General features: G+C 42.1%; 1 protein-coding gene across 5 annotated transcripts in view; it reads left to right on the top strand.

Annotated features, from left to right (window-relative positions):
- Positions 1–17,224, top strand: part of EPG5 (ectopic P-granules autophagy protein 5 homolog) — a 58,318-nt gene that overhangs the window by 37,884 nt on the left and 3,210 nt on the right. For 2 of the 5 annotated variants that reach the window (XR_005955336.1, XR_005955337.1), the window contains exons 30-44: positions 638–832; positions 1,793–2,006; positions 2,770–2,930; positions 3,041–3,248; positions 4,009–4,084; positions 4,914–5,017; positions 5,217–5,392; positions 5,879–6,064; positions 7,543–7,752; positions 7,906–8,050; positions 9,035–9,277; positions 10,720–10,939; positions 12,407–12,622; positions 13,761–13,875; positions 14,950–15,274. Coding sequence is in view for 3 of the 5 variants with exons in the window: in XM_041469678.1 (XP_041325612.1) it covers positions 638–832; positions 1,793–2,006; positions 2,770–2,930; positions 3,041–3,248; positions 4,009–4,084; positions 4,914–5,017; positions 5,217–5,392; positions 5,879–6,064; positions 7,543–7,752; positions 7,906–8,050; positions 9,035–9,277; positions 10,720–10,939; positions 12,407–12,622; positions 13,761–13,875; positions 14,950–15,132 (2,652 nt within the window). In the remaining 2 variants the exon portion in view is untranslated. Of the gene's footprint in view, positions 1–637; positions 833–1,792; positions 2,007–2,769; positions 2,931–3,040; positions 3,249–4,008; positions 4,085–4,913; positions 5,018–5,216; positions 5,393–5,878; positions 6,065–7,542; positions 7,753–7,905; positions 8,051–9,034; positions 9,278–10,719; positions 10,940–12,406; positions 12,623–13,760; positions 13,876–14,949; positions 16,893–17,224 lie in introns of those variants that run through there. The other 3 variants (XM_041469678.1, XM_041469658.1, XM_041469688.1) reach the window with 2 other exon arrangements.

Genomic DNA, 17,224 nt, shown 5'->3' with positions numbered 1-17,224 from the left:
CTTTCTGGTTGATGCACATCTTGTCAACCTCTGTGTTTAGACACCTTTCTTGTACAGCCTTGCAGTGTTCTCTGTGTAGTGAGTTATATCAGAGGTTTGCTGGTGGAGAAGACAAGTGCTTGGTGGTGGTGGTAATGTTTGCTCTGTTTGTGCTCTGAGAAAATCATTAGCCTCTGCTTTGGGTCCAGATACTTACTTTAATCTTAGATACAGCTTATTTCACTGTGCAGCTGCCCTTGAACACCTCTAACCGCTGGAGTACTGAGAAGTTCTTCACAGCTGTAATTCCATTAAATTTTTCCTATTATCAAGCAGGGCTGGTGAAATCAGGATTCATTTTCTTATGCTATGTCATCAGAAAAAATGGTATTTCTGGGTATTTTTAGACAACATAGGTTATCACAAATGCCAGTCTAAAGTGAGCTAGGAAGACATACTTGTTTTGTGTTATATCTTGTGTAATAACAGCATTTAGTTGGTGTTAATCTTATAATCTCAGTCTCTTGCTTTTGAGAAAAACTTCCCTTTTTATAAAAGGATCAAAATTGTGGGTGTCTCAACAACAAGCTTAAGAGGTGTATTTTCCAGTTGACTAATATTTGGCTGTTATTTTTTCCACCATTCTGACATTTCTCAGGTGTTCATCAGTGGGACCAAATCAGAGTGCAAGCGTCTGCTCCAGACCATCCTGCAGAATCGGAGGCTCTGTACTCTCCTTTCTCCTTACTTCACTCCTGTAGCCTCTCCCAGTGAATTTGTGACTTTATACGAGAAAGTCGTGGCCTTTCTGAGTGAGGATAACAGCGACGTTGTCTTCATGCTGCTGACAAAGGTGAAGTCTGGTCTGTGGGTGTTCTTTGCCTAAAGACCATGTCCTTAAGCTAGAGGAAAGAGGAGCAAATCTGGTACTTTAAAATACCATTGGCAGGTTACGTAGAGCTGTGTTGGTCATACTGAATGGTAAGTGTTACATTTAAGCTCAAGAGGGGCTGGAGTCAAAAGCAAATAGCTTAAGTAGCCTTTTTTAGCCCAGGTAGGATCAGTATGTGCTTCCCAGGGCCTACTGCTGAAATTAAAACCATCTCTTGATGACTTCTTCTGCTTGGTATCTGCAAAGACATTCATTACAATAGCCAGTGAATGCCAGGTATCTAACAATCCAAACAAAATCTGGGACAGCGTCTGCATTTTCCATCTCTGTTTGGCACCTCTGTCCTTCCTGTCTATCTTAAAACAGAGTAAGGTAATAGCAAGATGTGATTTGCACATCTCCTGTTACTCATGATACTGCCAGTGGAGGAATTAGTGTAACACTTGGCCTTTGACACTGCTCTGATTCTCCTCTTCGGTGACAGGGGGACAGCTGGGAGCAGCAGGCAGTCGTTCCTGGGCAGGGCTCTGAGCTGCCCATGGTGGCAGTATTGTCCCTGCTGACCAAGGTCCGAGCAGGCGCTCAAGAGCTACCAAAGCTTTGCTCCTCTTCCTGAAAATGTATGGACTGTGGGCATCAGTCCAGTTTAATGCTTGTGTGGACACTCAGACTCATCTTTATGAACCTGAGCCCCTTGGCCAAGGGCTTTTCCATAGATCTAGAGACTTTTGCAGTATGCTAAATCATAGCCTTTGGAGAGTGAGGTTTGGATTTGGGGCCAACAGGATGCAAATTCATGAGGTTTTTCTTAGATACATAAAAATGTCATGATTTAACTTCCCTGGTGACTTCTCCCTCCTCCCAAAGCTGTTGTGTCTGTTGAATCCCCTGCTCACAAATGCTCCCTGTGCTCTGTTGTAGTTTGACCTGACGCAGTGGTTGAGCGTGGCCAAGCCGCCCCTTTCAGAGCGCACCCAGCTCCTGGAGTCCATTCACTTGGCTCTCAATGCATGTGGCCTGGAACCTGAAGAAGATATTTTGATGCCATTTAATATCTTCTGCAAGCATTGGACTAACCTTCTTCAGTATCAGTTCCCTGACCACTACAGTGATTTCTTAAGGTTGTTTGTGCAAAGTGAGTATCTGAGGTGATGCATCCTAAGCCTTTGTGCAGAACCCTTCTGGCTTAAAAATACGAACCCTGTGCAGCAGAGTTAAACTGCAGAATGATTTACACTTCCTTAGGTTTCTACCTTGGGTGTTTTTATGTGCCTTGCTATGTGATGTGGTTTTTTTAGACATATTGTAGCTCTTCTGTGGGTCAAGGCACACACATCAGTGCAACAGGTTTTCAGCCCATGTAAGAGGAGAAGGATGGAGTAGAGCTTCTGTTAATGGAAGCACCTTAAAGATGGTTATGCCATGGTCTGTAATGCAGAACCCTTGTTTTTGATTACCCTTCAGTATCAGGTGGAGAGCTGGAATTATGAAGATGTGTTAACTGATGCTGAAATCTGCTGAAAATGTCCTGGTTGACATTTGATGCCACCCATATTCTGATGTGCCCCTGAAATGAGAACAAAAGTGCTTCTCTTTCTTAAACCATACCTGCTGAGGGAGCAGCTGTCTCTTAGTGGGTATTTGCAGCCAGGATATACAAAGTGCCTGGGAAGCTGTCTAAGAAGAGAAACATGTAGGTGCCAAAAAGAAATGTTGAGTTGATTATATTTGCAAACTAGAGATGATCTCTCACCCTTAAACTTGGGGCTTTTAAACTCCCACTTCACTTAATTTTTCATGAAGCAGGGAGCTCTAATTTCAACCTTGTTTGACTTGTTTGGAGAAAGGGACTAACATCTTCCTGGTTTTCACAAATGCATTCCCTTCTTTCTCCTAAGGCTCATCAGAGCAGCTTCTAAGCCCTGACTGTTGGAAGGCATCACTTCAGGCTTTGGGGTGTGATTCAGCAGTGACTGAGCAGGGCAGTTTCAAGAAAAGTGATTCTGCTGAAGGTCCTGTGGTGAGGGACGGTGCAAAAACTCTGCTCTCCATAGAACAGGTGGGTACCTCTTGGGTTCATTTTTCAGATGAAACAGATGCTCTCCAGTGACAGATAACACTGCTGTGCAGCCCTTCTGCAGCTGATTCATAGCTTCCTTATTTTTACAGGTCAGGGAGACAATAGAATGGCTTTCTACATCCTTCTGCAAACTCCGACTGGCCTCGGTGGACTTCAGGACTTTTGGCCTGTTTTCAAAATGGACTCCTTATGTGGCTGCAGTGAACACATTCCTGCAGTATCTCATTAAACGACTGACTGACACTGAAGTTGCTAACTTAGCCCAAGAGCCTATTGGCAGTAGCAGAATTTTAGCAGGTGATGTGTCTTGAAAGCAAATTACTTAAGAACAGACACCTGATTTTTCCAGTTCTCTCTGTTAAGGGCCATTTAAATATACAGCAAAATCTTCTTACTTTGCATTTGTGCAATAATGATAATATTAAAATACAGATGGGAAATGTTGCTGCTACTTCATGGCCATGTAGGACCTTATGCTTTATAATCTGAGAGGAAGCTTTTTTAATATTTGAGCTTGCTTCAAAATTATTTTATGAGGCGATGGTACTTTCTGAAGAAAAATGGAGTCTTTTGCACTGAGCAGAGGTTTGGAAGGAGACACTACTGAATTCCATCTTGCATGATTTAAATCTGGAAAAAGTCACCTTTTACTTTTTTGTTTTTAAACTAATTTTAATTTAAATATTAATTAACACATTTTAATATGTGCAGGTTTAAAGTGTGAATTGTTATTGCCCCCACAATCTCTGGTGTGTTATTAAAAGTGTATTAATAAAACATCTTAACAATGCCAAATGCTTAGGACGGTTGTTAAAACAGCTCTATTGTTAACTTAAGCTATTATTAAGCATATTGTATTTTAAATTTTTATTTGACCAGAATGGGCTGATTGAATGGGTGGACTCTGATCTTAGAGGTCTTTTCCAGTCTTGATTATTCTGTAATTCTGTGAATGTGAGAATGAGAAAAGGATATTATATGCACATTTAGAAAAGTGTAATATGGTCTCTGTTTTTGATTTGAAGGAAAAAAGCAACTTTGTCTTGTTTCCTTTTAGCATTGCAGTCCTTGTACTCAGTCATTGCTGGACTCTTTAGACCATGGATACTGGTCCTGGAGAAAGAAGATGCAAGGTATATATTGCATTTTAAAATTAAATGAATTTTTGCTGAAGTAGAGACTTTAGTCCTGTAAGAATGGTTTTCATTATTACCTGGTTTTTAATAATTTGTGACTGTCTTGCCTTCCATTTAAATAGCTCTCACTTTGTCATTTCCGTAATAATTACAGAACTAATTCATGACTTACATCAAATTTTCGAAGGTTTGGATAGAATAATTATTTTAGATATGAGAAAGATCTTGTAATAATGTGAGCAAGGCTTGATTGTTTGAAGGGTTTCACTCAGTTTTAGAAACACTGAAACTTGAATTCCAAATTCCCCTTTTTTTAGCTTCCATAATATCTATAATACCTGTTTAAAAGAAAACAAAAAAGCTAAACAAATACAACCCCAAATGCCAGTGGTATATATAAAGAAACTTTAGGCTAAATGAATGCTGTGATGATCTATTGCCTTGTGTACCTCTGTCTTCACATGAAAATTTACTTATGCTACTGCACATTGCTTTCTTTCAAAATTAAAAGCTTTTGGAGTTGTGAGTGCAGCCTTCAGCACTGAAGTTAGAAGGCTGTTTGCAGTTGGTGAATTATGTCATTGAGAAGCTCTGTTGTTTCAACTCTGTTATGAAATATCAAACAAACAAGTAATTTCTGCTTACTCAGTGAATCTTCAGTGGCATAGTCAATGTGCAGCTCTTCTAAGGAAGAAGAGGAGAGTCCCAAAAAGCTGAAACTGGGAGGACTGCTGATACCTGTACTTCACTGCTTTAGAGTATTTAAATTGCAAATATTTATGCTCAGGTAGCTGAACACTGAAATTTGTGTTGTGCTTCTTTTCAGTAGCCAGCCCTGCTACCCTTGGCTGGAGAGTGACACTCCTGTAGCCTCCACCATGGTCTGTCTGTTTGCAGATTGCATCAAGCTTTTGCATGAGAGTTTCAAAGGTGAGCATGAAATCCTAAGCCTTCCCACTTGTTGATTTGGAGGAAAAAAAATACTAAAGTTTAGTGTGCATTTTTTTTCTCTGACTGTATTTTTTTGTAACTTACAAGTTTTTAATCTTCAAAAATAGGCTTTCTTCTGCAATCAAGTTTTCTCTGAATTTTTTTCTGTTGTTAATTCAGCCATTTTCTTTGATTCTAGAAAAGCTGTTGCCAAGCCACCATGGGGCTCTCTGGTTACACCTAATGCATTACTGTGAGTGTTGCACAGCCCCCAAAATGCCAGAGTTTATTCTCTATGCTTTCCACACTGAGTTCAAAAGGCTTCCATGGAAGGAAATGCATCCAGACCAGATGCTTATGGAAGAGTTCTTTAAAGTGAGTTCGTGGCATCTGTTGAATTAAGTTCATAGTCAGCGCTGCCCTTGAAAATAGCTGGAGAGCAGGAGACAGTTCTATTAGAAAGTAGGCTTTCAAAGTTTGTTTTTAGCATTCACAGCTGCTCAACTTATGATGGGTTTTTGTGAAGGAGTGCTTTTGAGTCTTAGACAAAGTTGTGGGGAGCTGTACAGCTCCCTCTTTGTTGATCTGCTGGAGTGTCTCATTTATTGCATATGTATTTAATATTTTTAGTTAGATTTAATATATTTTGCTATTGCCATGTTGTTCTCACTTCCAAGTCCTCTGAGACAAGGTAAAGCTGCAAGAGGGGGAACAAAATGATGGAGAAAAGACATTTGTCTACTCCTCCTCTGACCTAAAGTGCTGCTGTAGATTAACAGTTGGCTAAGGAACTGAAAAATATAAAAGTACGTACGTCTTGCGTCATTTTATGCACATGTATTTTCCCTTTCTCCCTCCTAGATCGAAAGAGGCAGCCCCAAGAGTTGTTTCTTGTTCTTGGGCTATGTTTTATGTGAAGTAAACTGGGTCAGTGTCCTCTCTGATGCCTGGAATCCCAACCCTCACCCTCAGACTCACAGCATGATTGTCTGTTTGCTGTACATGATGGTCCTGCTGGCAAAGGAGGAGCAGCTTATAGGGGAAGAGGTAATTCTTGTGGTGGTTCATACCCGTCTCTTAAAAGAAAAATAATCCTTCACTAGAAAGGACACAAGATGTTGTGACCAGTTCGTTGCTTCTGGAGGACTCTTCAGAGGGTCTTGATCATCTTGAAAAGTCCCATTTCACATCTGTCAGCTTTCTTGCACTTGCAGAATCTTCTGCTCTCCATTTCCTCTGAGGCATTACAAGATGCTGCCCCAAGTTGTCACTGGCAGCCTTTGACCATCATTGTATTTCAGTTTAGGAAAATTACCAGCCTTTGTGTGCTTTGACCTGAATGTGTTTGCTTATCAGAAGCTTCTCAAGCTTCAGAAGATAGCTGTTTGCACACAGTGTGAGTCAGCCTCAGGAATTCCCTCCTTCCCTCCAGCAGTGTGTTAAACTGACCCACTGTCAGGAGGTTTTTGCCTCCCAGAGCACTCCTGTGACACCTTGATCTAAATCTCAAACTTTCTCAACCCTGTGTCCCAGGGCATGAGCAACCTGAGGAGTACTTTTTGTACCAGTGTCACATTCCTGTAGAAGTAGTGTAATTTGGGTCGGTTCTGGATTGTCCCCACAATTTCAGTATTTGTTCATTCTAAAACCTGTAGAAACATAGAATAGGATATAGAATATCCTTAGCTGGAAGTCTTCATCCAGTCCAGCCCCTGGCCCTGCACGGACACCCCAGCAATCCCATCCTGGGCATCCCTGGCAGTGCTGTCCAAGCACTCCTGGAGCTCTGGCAGCCTTGGGGCCATGCCCTTTCCCTGAGGAGCCTGGGCAGTGCCCAGCACCCTCTGGGGAAGAGCTTTTCCCTGATATTCAGTCTAAACTTCCAGCAAAGTTCCATACCAGCTGGTGTTTCTCTGTGGGGACTCTTTTTTCACTGTAGTTGTTTAAAGATAGATGGGAGCTGCTCATAGACAGAGAGACTTTTACATCTGCTGACTTGCACTGCCTGTGTGAGCTGTGGGGCTGCTGTGCTGTTCAGGGTTGTATTTAGGAGAAAAACAACATGAGGAGTCCCCAGGTTGGTGGATGACTCACTAAATGGAAAATGAGGGACACAGTTTCTCCTGTGAACTTGCATGAATGTATTTTCAAAAATAATAGTTTAACGCCTCTTTTAAACATGTACTGAAGTGACTTTAACTTCATAGGTCTCCATTTATTTCTAGCTGTCTTTACATATTTACATGTCAAATCTTAACATTTTTCACAGACTTTAGTTAGAGCTGCTCCAACAGTTTGAAAACAGTTCTGCTAGTGTTGGAGTTAAGTACATGTGTTAGCTTACTGCTTGAGTAAGGAATTGCTTTTCAGACAGGCTCCCTAAGGTCATCTGTTTCTGTGGGTTTTCAGCTCCATCTCCTTCAAATTCTCTAAAGCCAGAGCTTCCTTCCAATATTGAGTACTGTGAGTATGAACTGAAAACTGCAAAGAAGGTGCAGCTTAAACTGATGTCTTTAAATCTGCAGGAATCTCCACTCATAAATCTTCTTGGACAGACCAGCTCCCTTCCTTGGCAGCTTGTGGGCATTTCATCCTATGAAAGCATCATCAGCTATTGCAACAGTCACTACCCTCCCTCTGTTATCCTTGCTAAGGATGCTGGAGCTGAACTGATTGTGAAGCTCCTGAAAATCTCAGCAGGCTTCGGGACATCTTCAGATAGTCACATCCACCTTGTGAGTTGAACTAGTTTTGAAGCATATCCTTGCTGTTCTTGGCTTTTGTGAAGTTCTGCTTGTGTATATTACAGAATATGGAAAGACTTCTAGGTGTGATTTTTCTCTTTTAAATTTTTTTTGTCCCTAATTGATTTTAATTTTGTTTGACAGGATGCAACACTGAAGTGCCGAGTGTACATTCGCCAGGTGGTTCAGTTCCTCAGCACCTTAGAACAAAGTGGAAAGATAACACTTGCAGTTTTGGAACAAGAAATGGCCAAGCTGCTAGATGATGTAGTCATCTTTAATCCCCCAGGTTTGTGTTGAGGAAATAGCAAATTACTTTAAAGCTGTCAAAATCCTTTCTTCCACGGAGTGGATTGGTGAACATCTGTGACGATTTAATTATTTGCATTACTGTCACCTCTCCCTTATGGCCAGCAGGGCATGGTGCTTTGGTGATTTATACATAGGTGCTGTATTAGCACAAAGCAAAAATATGCATCTTGCCCTATAGAGCTGTCAGGAGTGACAGAACCAACATTAAAAACAGGGGTTAAGTTTGTGAGTAAAACTGGCTGACATACAGGAGCTTGAGTGATTAATTTCTTTGTCATCTGGTGGTTTGGGTTTTTTTTTTAATTTTTATTTTACTTCCCATTTACCTCTTTTTTAAAAGGAAGAGTGGCACAAATCCATTCTCCTGGTCCTGAGGGATTAGGAGCAATGGGTACAAACTGAAAGTGGGGAAGATTGTTAGGTATTAGGAAGAAATTGTTACTGTGATGGTGGTGATGCACTGGCACAGGTTACCCAGGGAAGTTGGGGATGCCGCAACCCTGGCAGTGCTTCAGGCCCAGGCAGTGCTTCAGGGTAAGGCCTTGAGCAACCTGATCTAGTGGAAGTGCCCCTGCCTATGGCAGGAGGGTTGGAACCTAGATGATATTTAAGGTCCATTCCAACCCTCACTTGAAAAGGAGAGTTGTCAAGGAAAGCTTGACAGTGTTGAAGTAGAAGAGGTATACTGATGTACCATAGTGTTATAACACATCCAGACATCCAGGACTGTGTGTTGAGATCATCTAGGTCTCATTTTTAGTACTAGTACCATCTTGAGATTCCTCTGTCAATCTGTGAGTTCAGGTGAAATCCGTGTCTCACTGTACTCCACAGAAATGGTGGTGAGGGGTCTCTTCCTGCCCACGGGTGTGTAGTGAGGAAGAGGCTTTTCCCAGTGGTGAAGCTGAATCTGGGTTCCAGTGTCTTTCCCTGAAAGGGCTCTCTGGCTCCTGCCTTGCAGACATGGATCTGCAGACGCGTCACCTGGCCCTCAGCAGCCTGTTCACAGAGACGCTGATGATGCTGAACAACTCCAGCATCACCACGGCCGAGTCCCTGCGGGGCAGCCTGCGCAGGTGGATCCACAGCAGGGTGCAGGGGCTGCTGGCCATGCCCCTCCTCACAGCTGCCTGCCACAGCCTGGCCTCCGTGCGCCACATGGCCGAGACCACCGAGGCCTGCATCACCTCCTACTTCAGCAAAGGTACGAGCCTGTGTCTGTCCCACAGCCCCTGGGCACTCTGGGGTTGTGGGAGATGGATTGGTAGAGAGTTCTCTCATGCTGTGTGGGCCTTCTGTGTCAGGCCCACACAGTGTGCATCTGTATAAAAACTTTGAGATAAGAAATGCTGACTTAGAAATGCCATGGAATAGGACAGACATTGCTGAGAGAGAAATGGAGCTAGAAACAAGTTTCGAAGGATGGCCTTGCAAATAAGTGGATACTTTGGAGAAATAGAACTATGAAAGATGCATTGCAGTAGAGCCCACGAGGGGTAATTTTAGACGATTGGCTTTAAGGCATCTAAAGCATGGTGTGGCAAAAAGTGAGAGGCCAAGAAACACTTATTGTAATTAGAAAATTGTTGGCTTTTGATTGTGACGGCATGAATTATAATATCTGTATTGTCTCACCCTTCACATGAGACTGAAAATGGAATAAAAGTTTTTAAAATGCCTCTCAGTTGCCCCATCTCTGGGTCAGAAAAGGGCTAAATCTGACATGGGATGCCACTGAACACAAATTTTCTGGAATTATGGACTGGTTTGGCTTGGAAGGGTCATTAAAGATCACTTTGTTCCAGCCTCTTTGCCATGTGGAATTGGCTTCACACTGTTGCAAGGGTAGATGGGGTATCAGAGAGAAGTACTTCCCTTTCAGGATTGGCAGGCCCTTCCCAGAGAAGCTGTGGCTTCTCCATCCCTGAAGTGTCCAAGGCCACGTTGGATGGGGCTTGTAGCAACCTGGGATAGTGGAAAGTGTCCTTGCCTGTGGCAGGGGATGGTATAAGATGGTCTTCTATGTTCCTAACCCAAACCATTCTGGGATTTTGTGACTTCTGTGTTTTGGGTCTTACAGCTGCCCTAATTGTGTCTTTTCCTAATATCCATACCTGTCTCTGTGAAAAGTGATTTGCTCTTGTAGTGTTGCCATTTTTCCAGATGAAGTGGTTTTATAAAAAATCACCCCAGGAGAACTGAAGACATTTTTTCCCTTCTCTAGTGTTCTGTAAGCTAATTTAAGAAAAAAAACACTCCAGTTTGGTAAAACTCTGAAAGTGTGCATGATTTTTTTTTTCTTTCCTTCTTCTTTCTGTTTATGTAATCCTTGTGGAACTACATTTTTATTTCTTTCACTGTGTGGAAGATTTCAGTACACCTGAGGGAAATACTTCTAATTCCATTGCAAAAATGTTCAAATTTTAGTCCTGGCTGAATGCTGGGAAAATATCTCACTTTGACCTCAAGGAGGTGCCCTGTGATAATGGAATTCTTCTGTTCTCTCCATCAGAGTTGCATGACATGCTGATTACCTGAAAAACAGCTTAACCAACCCAGATTCTCTTAACTAGTAGTCCTGGTTTTTAGGTTTTATCAAGTGCTGCTTTCTCACAGGCTTTCTTTTCTTTCCTTCTTTCTTCAAAGACTCCCCTCACCACCAGGAGTTAGGCTGGGGCCCTATACTTGCTTCCCTTCAAGTTCCTGAGCTAACCATGGAAGAATTCCTGCAGGAGTGCCTGTCTTTAGGAAGTTACTTGACACTCTATGTCTACCTGCTGCAATGCCTGAACACTGACCAAACCCTTGCCAATGAAATGAAAATCCTGCTGACCATCAGCAAATGGCTGGAGCAAGTGTACCCCAGGTATGAAACTTGGAGATTCTGAATGTGCCCGGACTTTTGGATTATTATTATTATTGTTGTTTAGATTAAAGTTTATTTAGGGTTGTACAGCTGGTATAATTAGGTAACCCTGGTTAATTAAGTTAATTTCAAGAGAGTGCTGGATGAAATTGCCTGTCCTTCTATAGCTACTAATACAGGGTCTGCCCACCTGCAGTGCCAACTGAAAGTAGTTGTGGTAGTTAAATGGAAGAAGGAATTTAATCTGCTAGAAAATTAATGAGTTTCAGTCATTTTTCAGTCAGACGAGCTTGGTTTCAATGACAGCCAGGATCTGTGCTCTGTTAAAATGACTCAAAGCAAACCCTGAATGATTCTGGGTTACACTTCCCAGCATGTCCACAAGGTGGGATGAGTTATGTGCTGAATATTCAGTCTGGCACTCTGAGAGACCTGGTGTTGAAAGCTGCTGGATGGGGACTGTGCAGCAGCTCTGAACCAAACCTGGAGCCAGTGCATCTGACAGGATGCTCAGGGTTAGCAGCCTGTGCTGCTCTAAAACATCTTAGATAACGGGGTTCTGAGGGGAAAGGATGCATAGCTTTGGGGTAAAAATAAAAATATTTAATGCATGTAGCAACAGCAATTAAGAGTTGCTCCTGGTATTGCCAGGATTTAGCAAACTTGATTATTATTTTTCCATGTTAATGTTGATAATGTTCATGTTTTCTGTAAAAATACTTTCACTGTGGTAGGTATTGTAGTAATTTCATTGCCAAGGCATGAAGGAGACAGCAAAGCCACCGTATAAAGCAGATTAAACCTTGCTCTAAACATCAGATCTGAGATTGCCTGTGATGGGAAAGGACTGGAAGGAGTTATGTGATGATAGTCTGATGCAGGAAACTCGTGATGGTGCTTTATGTGGAAAATCTGAGGTTGTCAACTTAAACTGCCAACTGTTTGGGGAAAGATTAAAAATAGCATGGGGGAACTTCACTTTGGGCTCTACTCAACAAAAAGCCTCAATGTTTCCTTTTCTCAAGGATCATACTAAACATCTAAGTTGTTGTGGTAACAACATCCAGTGCTTCCTAAAGTGTTTTATTGGTAAGTAAAGAAAAGAACAAACGAGTAGAGATACAGCTTCATTCCTTTTGTGCCAAATCTTAGGCAAGTTTAAATCCACTTACGACTGCAGTATCATTTATTTCCAGTTGTAAAGCTTAAAAGGAAGCACTGTTCTTTGTCCAGGCCCTTAAAACCTGCTAGCTGGTGGATCAAATCCATAACAGTAGCAGTCACAGCAGTGTAATACTTGGTGGGGTAGTACAGTTATGCTATCCTCATGTGATAAAATTAGCTGTTATTAATTAACAAGCTGAATTCTTCATGGACCTAATGGGGAGGGGAATAAACTTCTTCACCTATGCTCTGACTCTTAAATTTTCATTTTCTCTTGCGTTTTTCTTTAAATTTTACCTAAAGCTCAGCAAAGGAAGAGGCAAAGCTGTTTCTCTGGTGGCATAAAGCCATGCAGCTATCCTTGGTGCAGCTGGAGCAAGATGACCCCGTTCTGATTGAATCTGTCATCCGGACCCTGCTGTCCATCCAGGTCCGGCAGAGCCAGCTGGCTGAAGAGAGACTCACTTCTGGAATACTTGGTGCTATTGGGTTGGGCAGGAGGTCTCCTTTGTCACCCAGGTGAGGGCTGGAGCTGTGGTGGATTAATTGGTTTGAGTCATGGTATTTAAAAACCTGCAATCTGGGCCCAGCATGCCCAGTGTGGGTCCAGTGCAGTGTTAAAAGGTGATCAGAATCCACATTTCCTCCGAAATATTAGATATAGATCCATTACAGATTGTGGATATATTATAGATCCATTACAGATCTATAATGTTCTTCAGGTCTGTCACAGAAACAGCACAGTGAGTGTGTTAATCAGCTTAAGAAGCAAGTATGAACCTCTGCAAAGGTTGTGGAAAAGGACAGAAAATGCAGTTCTAAATCTGTCTTTATGTCCCCCTCAAGCAAAGTTTGTGTGTTAGAGGAAGGTACTTCCATCTGGTCTATAGAAAACTAATTCAGTTGACTTCCCAGGATTTTGTATAAAAACAGACACATTGGAATTTCTGTCTAACCTTGAGGTATTGGAAATGTTAAGAGATGTGCAAAGGAGCATTGTGATTCACTCTACCTTCTAAACAGAGACACCAAGTTTGATTGTTAGCTGTCAAAATCAAGTTCACTCTGGAAAGAATACTGAGGAAAAACCCCATAAATGTTTGTGGAACAGCAATTCAATCCTGCACCTAAACATAACTTATGTTTTTAAAGACCTTCTGGGATGCATTGCTGTTCAAATTGCCCTGAATTATTGGTGTCATTCAACTCATCCCTTGATTTGGGTGATAGTAATGTTTTACATTCTGTCACCTGAGGAGTGTTTCAGATGTGAAGTGAGGAGTGTTTCAGGCTTGAAACAGATGCAGTGTTTCCTGTGAAGGTATTACTATGTGATGTGTCCTATTGTGTGTATACCCAGAGAAGCTGGGATCCCTTTCCACCCCTGGAAGTGTCCCAGGCCAGGTTGGATGGGGCATGGAGCAGCCTGCTCTTGTGGAAGGTGGTGGAACAAGACGAGCTTTAATGTCCCTTCCAGCCCAAACCATTCTGGGATTCTGTGAGACTGAAGTGGTTTCTGATGCATTGGAATAGCTCCTCTCAAGCCTTTACTTTGTTCCTCATGCAAGAGATGCCTCGTGGGTAGCTCTTACAATTTGTCTGCTGTTGAGGCTTGCAGATCTGGTGTCACCCTGCCCCTCGGTGCTCTCCCGTGCAGGTTCCGGGTGGTTGCCCGCAGTTTGTCCGCCTTCCTCCTGGTGCAGATCCCTGCGGAGAGCCAGGTGCGCCTCAAGGCCGGCTCGGAGCCCAGGCTGTCTCAGAAGGCTCAGCAGGTGAGGTGTGCCCATCTCTGGCTGCTTGACATGCCCTCTCTGCATGCTTGTTTAGCTTTTGTTGTGAATTTTGTAAGAGTCACTGCAAGCATTTCTTCAAGGTAAATCCTCATCTTGTTCCTAAACTTCGGCAGCAGGACTGCCTGTTTGACTCTGTCCTAAAGGCGATCCTGGGTAAAACTTCATATGGTGCTCTGTGTTAATATGAATAATTCATTCTTTTTCAAAAATTCATTTTTGAATCTTACACATTTAAAAGGGGCAGATGAACTTACGTCTGTAAAGCCCGACTCAGAAAGTTTGGAGCATAGCAGGTAGAAGGAATTTAAAACAAACAGGAAAAAGCAGTGCTGCTGTGGTTTGCACTGCTTTTCAGTGATAAAGCAGGGCTGCACTCATGCTGACATTTGTTTATGTGAGGTCAGGGCTTAAAAGGCCTGTGACAAATAAACATTCCCCCTTTAGCATGTGCACTGACCATGGTGTTCTTTCAGTAAGCGCTTGAGAAGAGCAAGGAGGAGTTGGTTAGAAACCAAAGTAAAGTAGCTTGGTACAGCTTGTTTCTCTAAGAAAAGAAAAAAACTTGTTCAGAAATATTTTCTACATTTGCCCTTAGTAGTCCTGCCAACAGACTTCTCTACATACAATTTTTAACTTAACAGTTAATATCTAACTTTAATACTATTAATGGGAGCAAAACAATACTTTCATGAAAGTCAGTATATTCATAAGAACAACCTAAAGTGAATATTTAAGTGTGTTGCAGCTTGTAGTTTGACTTAGTTTCTGTGAAATGGTGTCTTGTGTTCATGAAGTAGATAATTGACAATATTTGGGTTGCAGAATCCTAGGAAGCAATAATAGGACAGTTTTTGTGTTGATATTGGGGAAAGACCAGCTTGAAAAATACAAGTTGACTTGAAACACTGTTATGAGATGGCAGTTTGCAACTGTTTTGTTGTGAGTACTCTGTGTTCTGTAGTAGGTGAGGATCCTTTAGGGGAATTGTGCAGATGGTGTTGTGTTACGGACCAAAATACACAAAACTAACAGAATTTTCCCTTTTCCCCGCAGGCACTGAGTGCTCTCGAAGCCATGTCATCCAACAAACAATACATGGATTACCAAGAGCAGCTCTCCCAGGCCTGCCTGTTCATCAAGCACCCTGAGCACTGCCTTCAGGATGGCAATAACCTCCTGTCCCTCCTGGTGAACACGCTGTACCCAGAAGTGCATTTTTTGGACAGCATTCGGTAGCGGCGGCGGGGCCGGCGGTGGCTCTGTTTTACAAATTGTGTCCTTATTGCACAAGTGATTTTTACCTTCAGAGCTCCACTTTAATTGAGTCAGACCTGCGAATAAGAACAACTGCACACTGTCAAGTTTTCTCCACTTCAAGGTTTTCTTGCTTTCCGTTTGATTTTTAGGCCTGTGGAATTGCTTCATAGTTTGAATTTTGGGGGTTTTGTTTTGTTTTTTTTTTTTTTTTTTTTGACTGAAAGCACTTGAATATCTTCTGTGTGTGGTGCCCTTTGGAGAGAAGGGTGCCTGGGGATAGGTGTACAAATCACTAGTCAGCACAGCTCATCCTGTATTGTCTGAAGTTTTTCCTTGGTGCCTTTTTTAATTTTCCAGTGTGTCATCATTCAGGCCAGTTCAAAAGTGAGTGGAGGATTGTGTGTAAAAGAGGTTTGACTTTCTTAACCAGGGTACCTCTGAGTCTTACCTGATGGGTGTGTGTCTAGCGATTTTTGTGAAATCCCTGTATTTGAAAGGATGGTATTTTAAATCTTGACTTTTTTGCTATCCCACAGAAATCCGTAGTTTTTAGAGGCATGCCTACAATCTTTACCCACTTCTGTAAATATCAACACAAATGGGAACTAGAATATTGTTTTTTCCTGTTTTCTAAATATAGTGTGTCTGCATCTATATTGCTTGATTAAATGCAAGTAACTTCTAGCCAAGTTCAAGGGGATTTAAATCCAGAGACATATTTTCTGGATCTCCAGTGTCTGAGAGGGGAACAGTCAGTTAGGATCATGTTAAATAGGATTCCTTAATTCCTAAGTCCAGTTGTTTAGGAAATGTTTAACAACCACCACTTAAGCTTATTTTCTTCTGCCTGGCTGGACGTGACATGACAGGATTTTAGATGACACTGTGAAGAGGCATTTTTGTTGTATTCAATTTGTTGATCACTTGTTAAAATTCTGTTGCCAAAGCATGAACCATGAGCCTGTAAATCTGTTGTTTCAGCTGAACGATCACTGGTTTTGTTGCCTTGTCTGATCATAGAATGCACTTTTGTTTCGGAAAAGCAGAAGGCGAATTTTTCCTGGTGCTTGTTTGATGTCCCTTTAATCACTGATCTGTTTGAGCTGGCCCAAGGTCCTGCAGTCCCAGTCCCTACAGCTCTGTGAAGGAACTGGTCACTTTTTCTCTTCCTCCATTAATTGTGCCTTTGTGTTTTTTGACATGGTTGCACGTTAAAACATGAGTTCTGGTCAATAGGGGATAGAAATGTGCTACCTACTGGTCAATGATGCTTTGAGCTGTTGCTCTTAAACCATGGTTCTGGTGCTAGAGGACAGATCACCTTTTCCTTCTTGGCAGATTCTGCTAATTATGCCAGCTGGGTCATTAGATCACCATCATTTTAATGTGGTCTTAGAGTTCTTTGCTCTATCTGCGAGCCTATAAATAAATATATATATGTACATCCCTCTGTATAGTAACCAGATACCAATGCAGCATGGTTTTTAACAGACTCTTTTGGAAAATTCATGGCTGGAGGAATACATTCTGCTGCTTTTCCCCCCAAAGACTTAAAAGCACTGGGTTTATTAGGTTAAATGTTATTGATCAGTTGCATATAAATGTGAAGAAGTCAGAAATACGTGTTTGACATGCACTTTCAAAATGAGGAATTGTTTCAGCTGTTGAGTTTTTACAAATGTTGTATTTATAACATGCTCTGTCTGCAAAGACCATGCAAAATAAAAACGGAAAATCAAGCAGTTGGTGACAGACACTGTGGTGTTTTCAGCTTGGTAGAAGGATCCACATCAGACAACACATAATTGCTGTATGTGCCCCCGGCAGAGCAGTCTTGTGGCTTCATGATCAGCTTGGCAGTGGCTGAAGTCTGGACCTCTATTGCAGTTCTCTGTGCACATGTGAACTCCAGAGCTTGGGGCCTTGTTTTCCAAGTGGTGCCCAACTGATTGACTTTTTATTCCTTCTAGTTTTAGTGGAAGGGCTTTGGCATTCCCTGCATCTCCCGGATGAGTCCAATACCAGCAGCATCCTGGTGGGTGCACTGCTGTGTTTTGTCCCTCCAGTTTAT

The sequence above is a fragment of the Pyrgilauda ruficollis genome, unplaced genomic scaffold (assembly GCF_017590135.1).
Source record: "Pyrgilauda ruficollis isolate IOZ18807 unplaced genomic scaffold, ASM1759013v1 scaffold104, whole genome shotgun sequence".
NCBI classification, from domain to species: Eukaryota; Metazoa; Chordata; class Aves; order Passeriformes; family Passeridae; genus Pyrgilauda; species Pyrgilauda ruficollis.
This window is presented reverse-complemented; position numbering and strand designations above follow the sequence as displayed.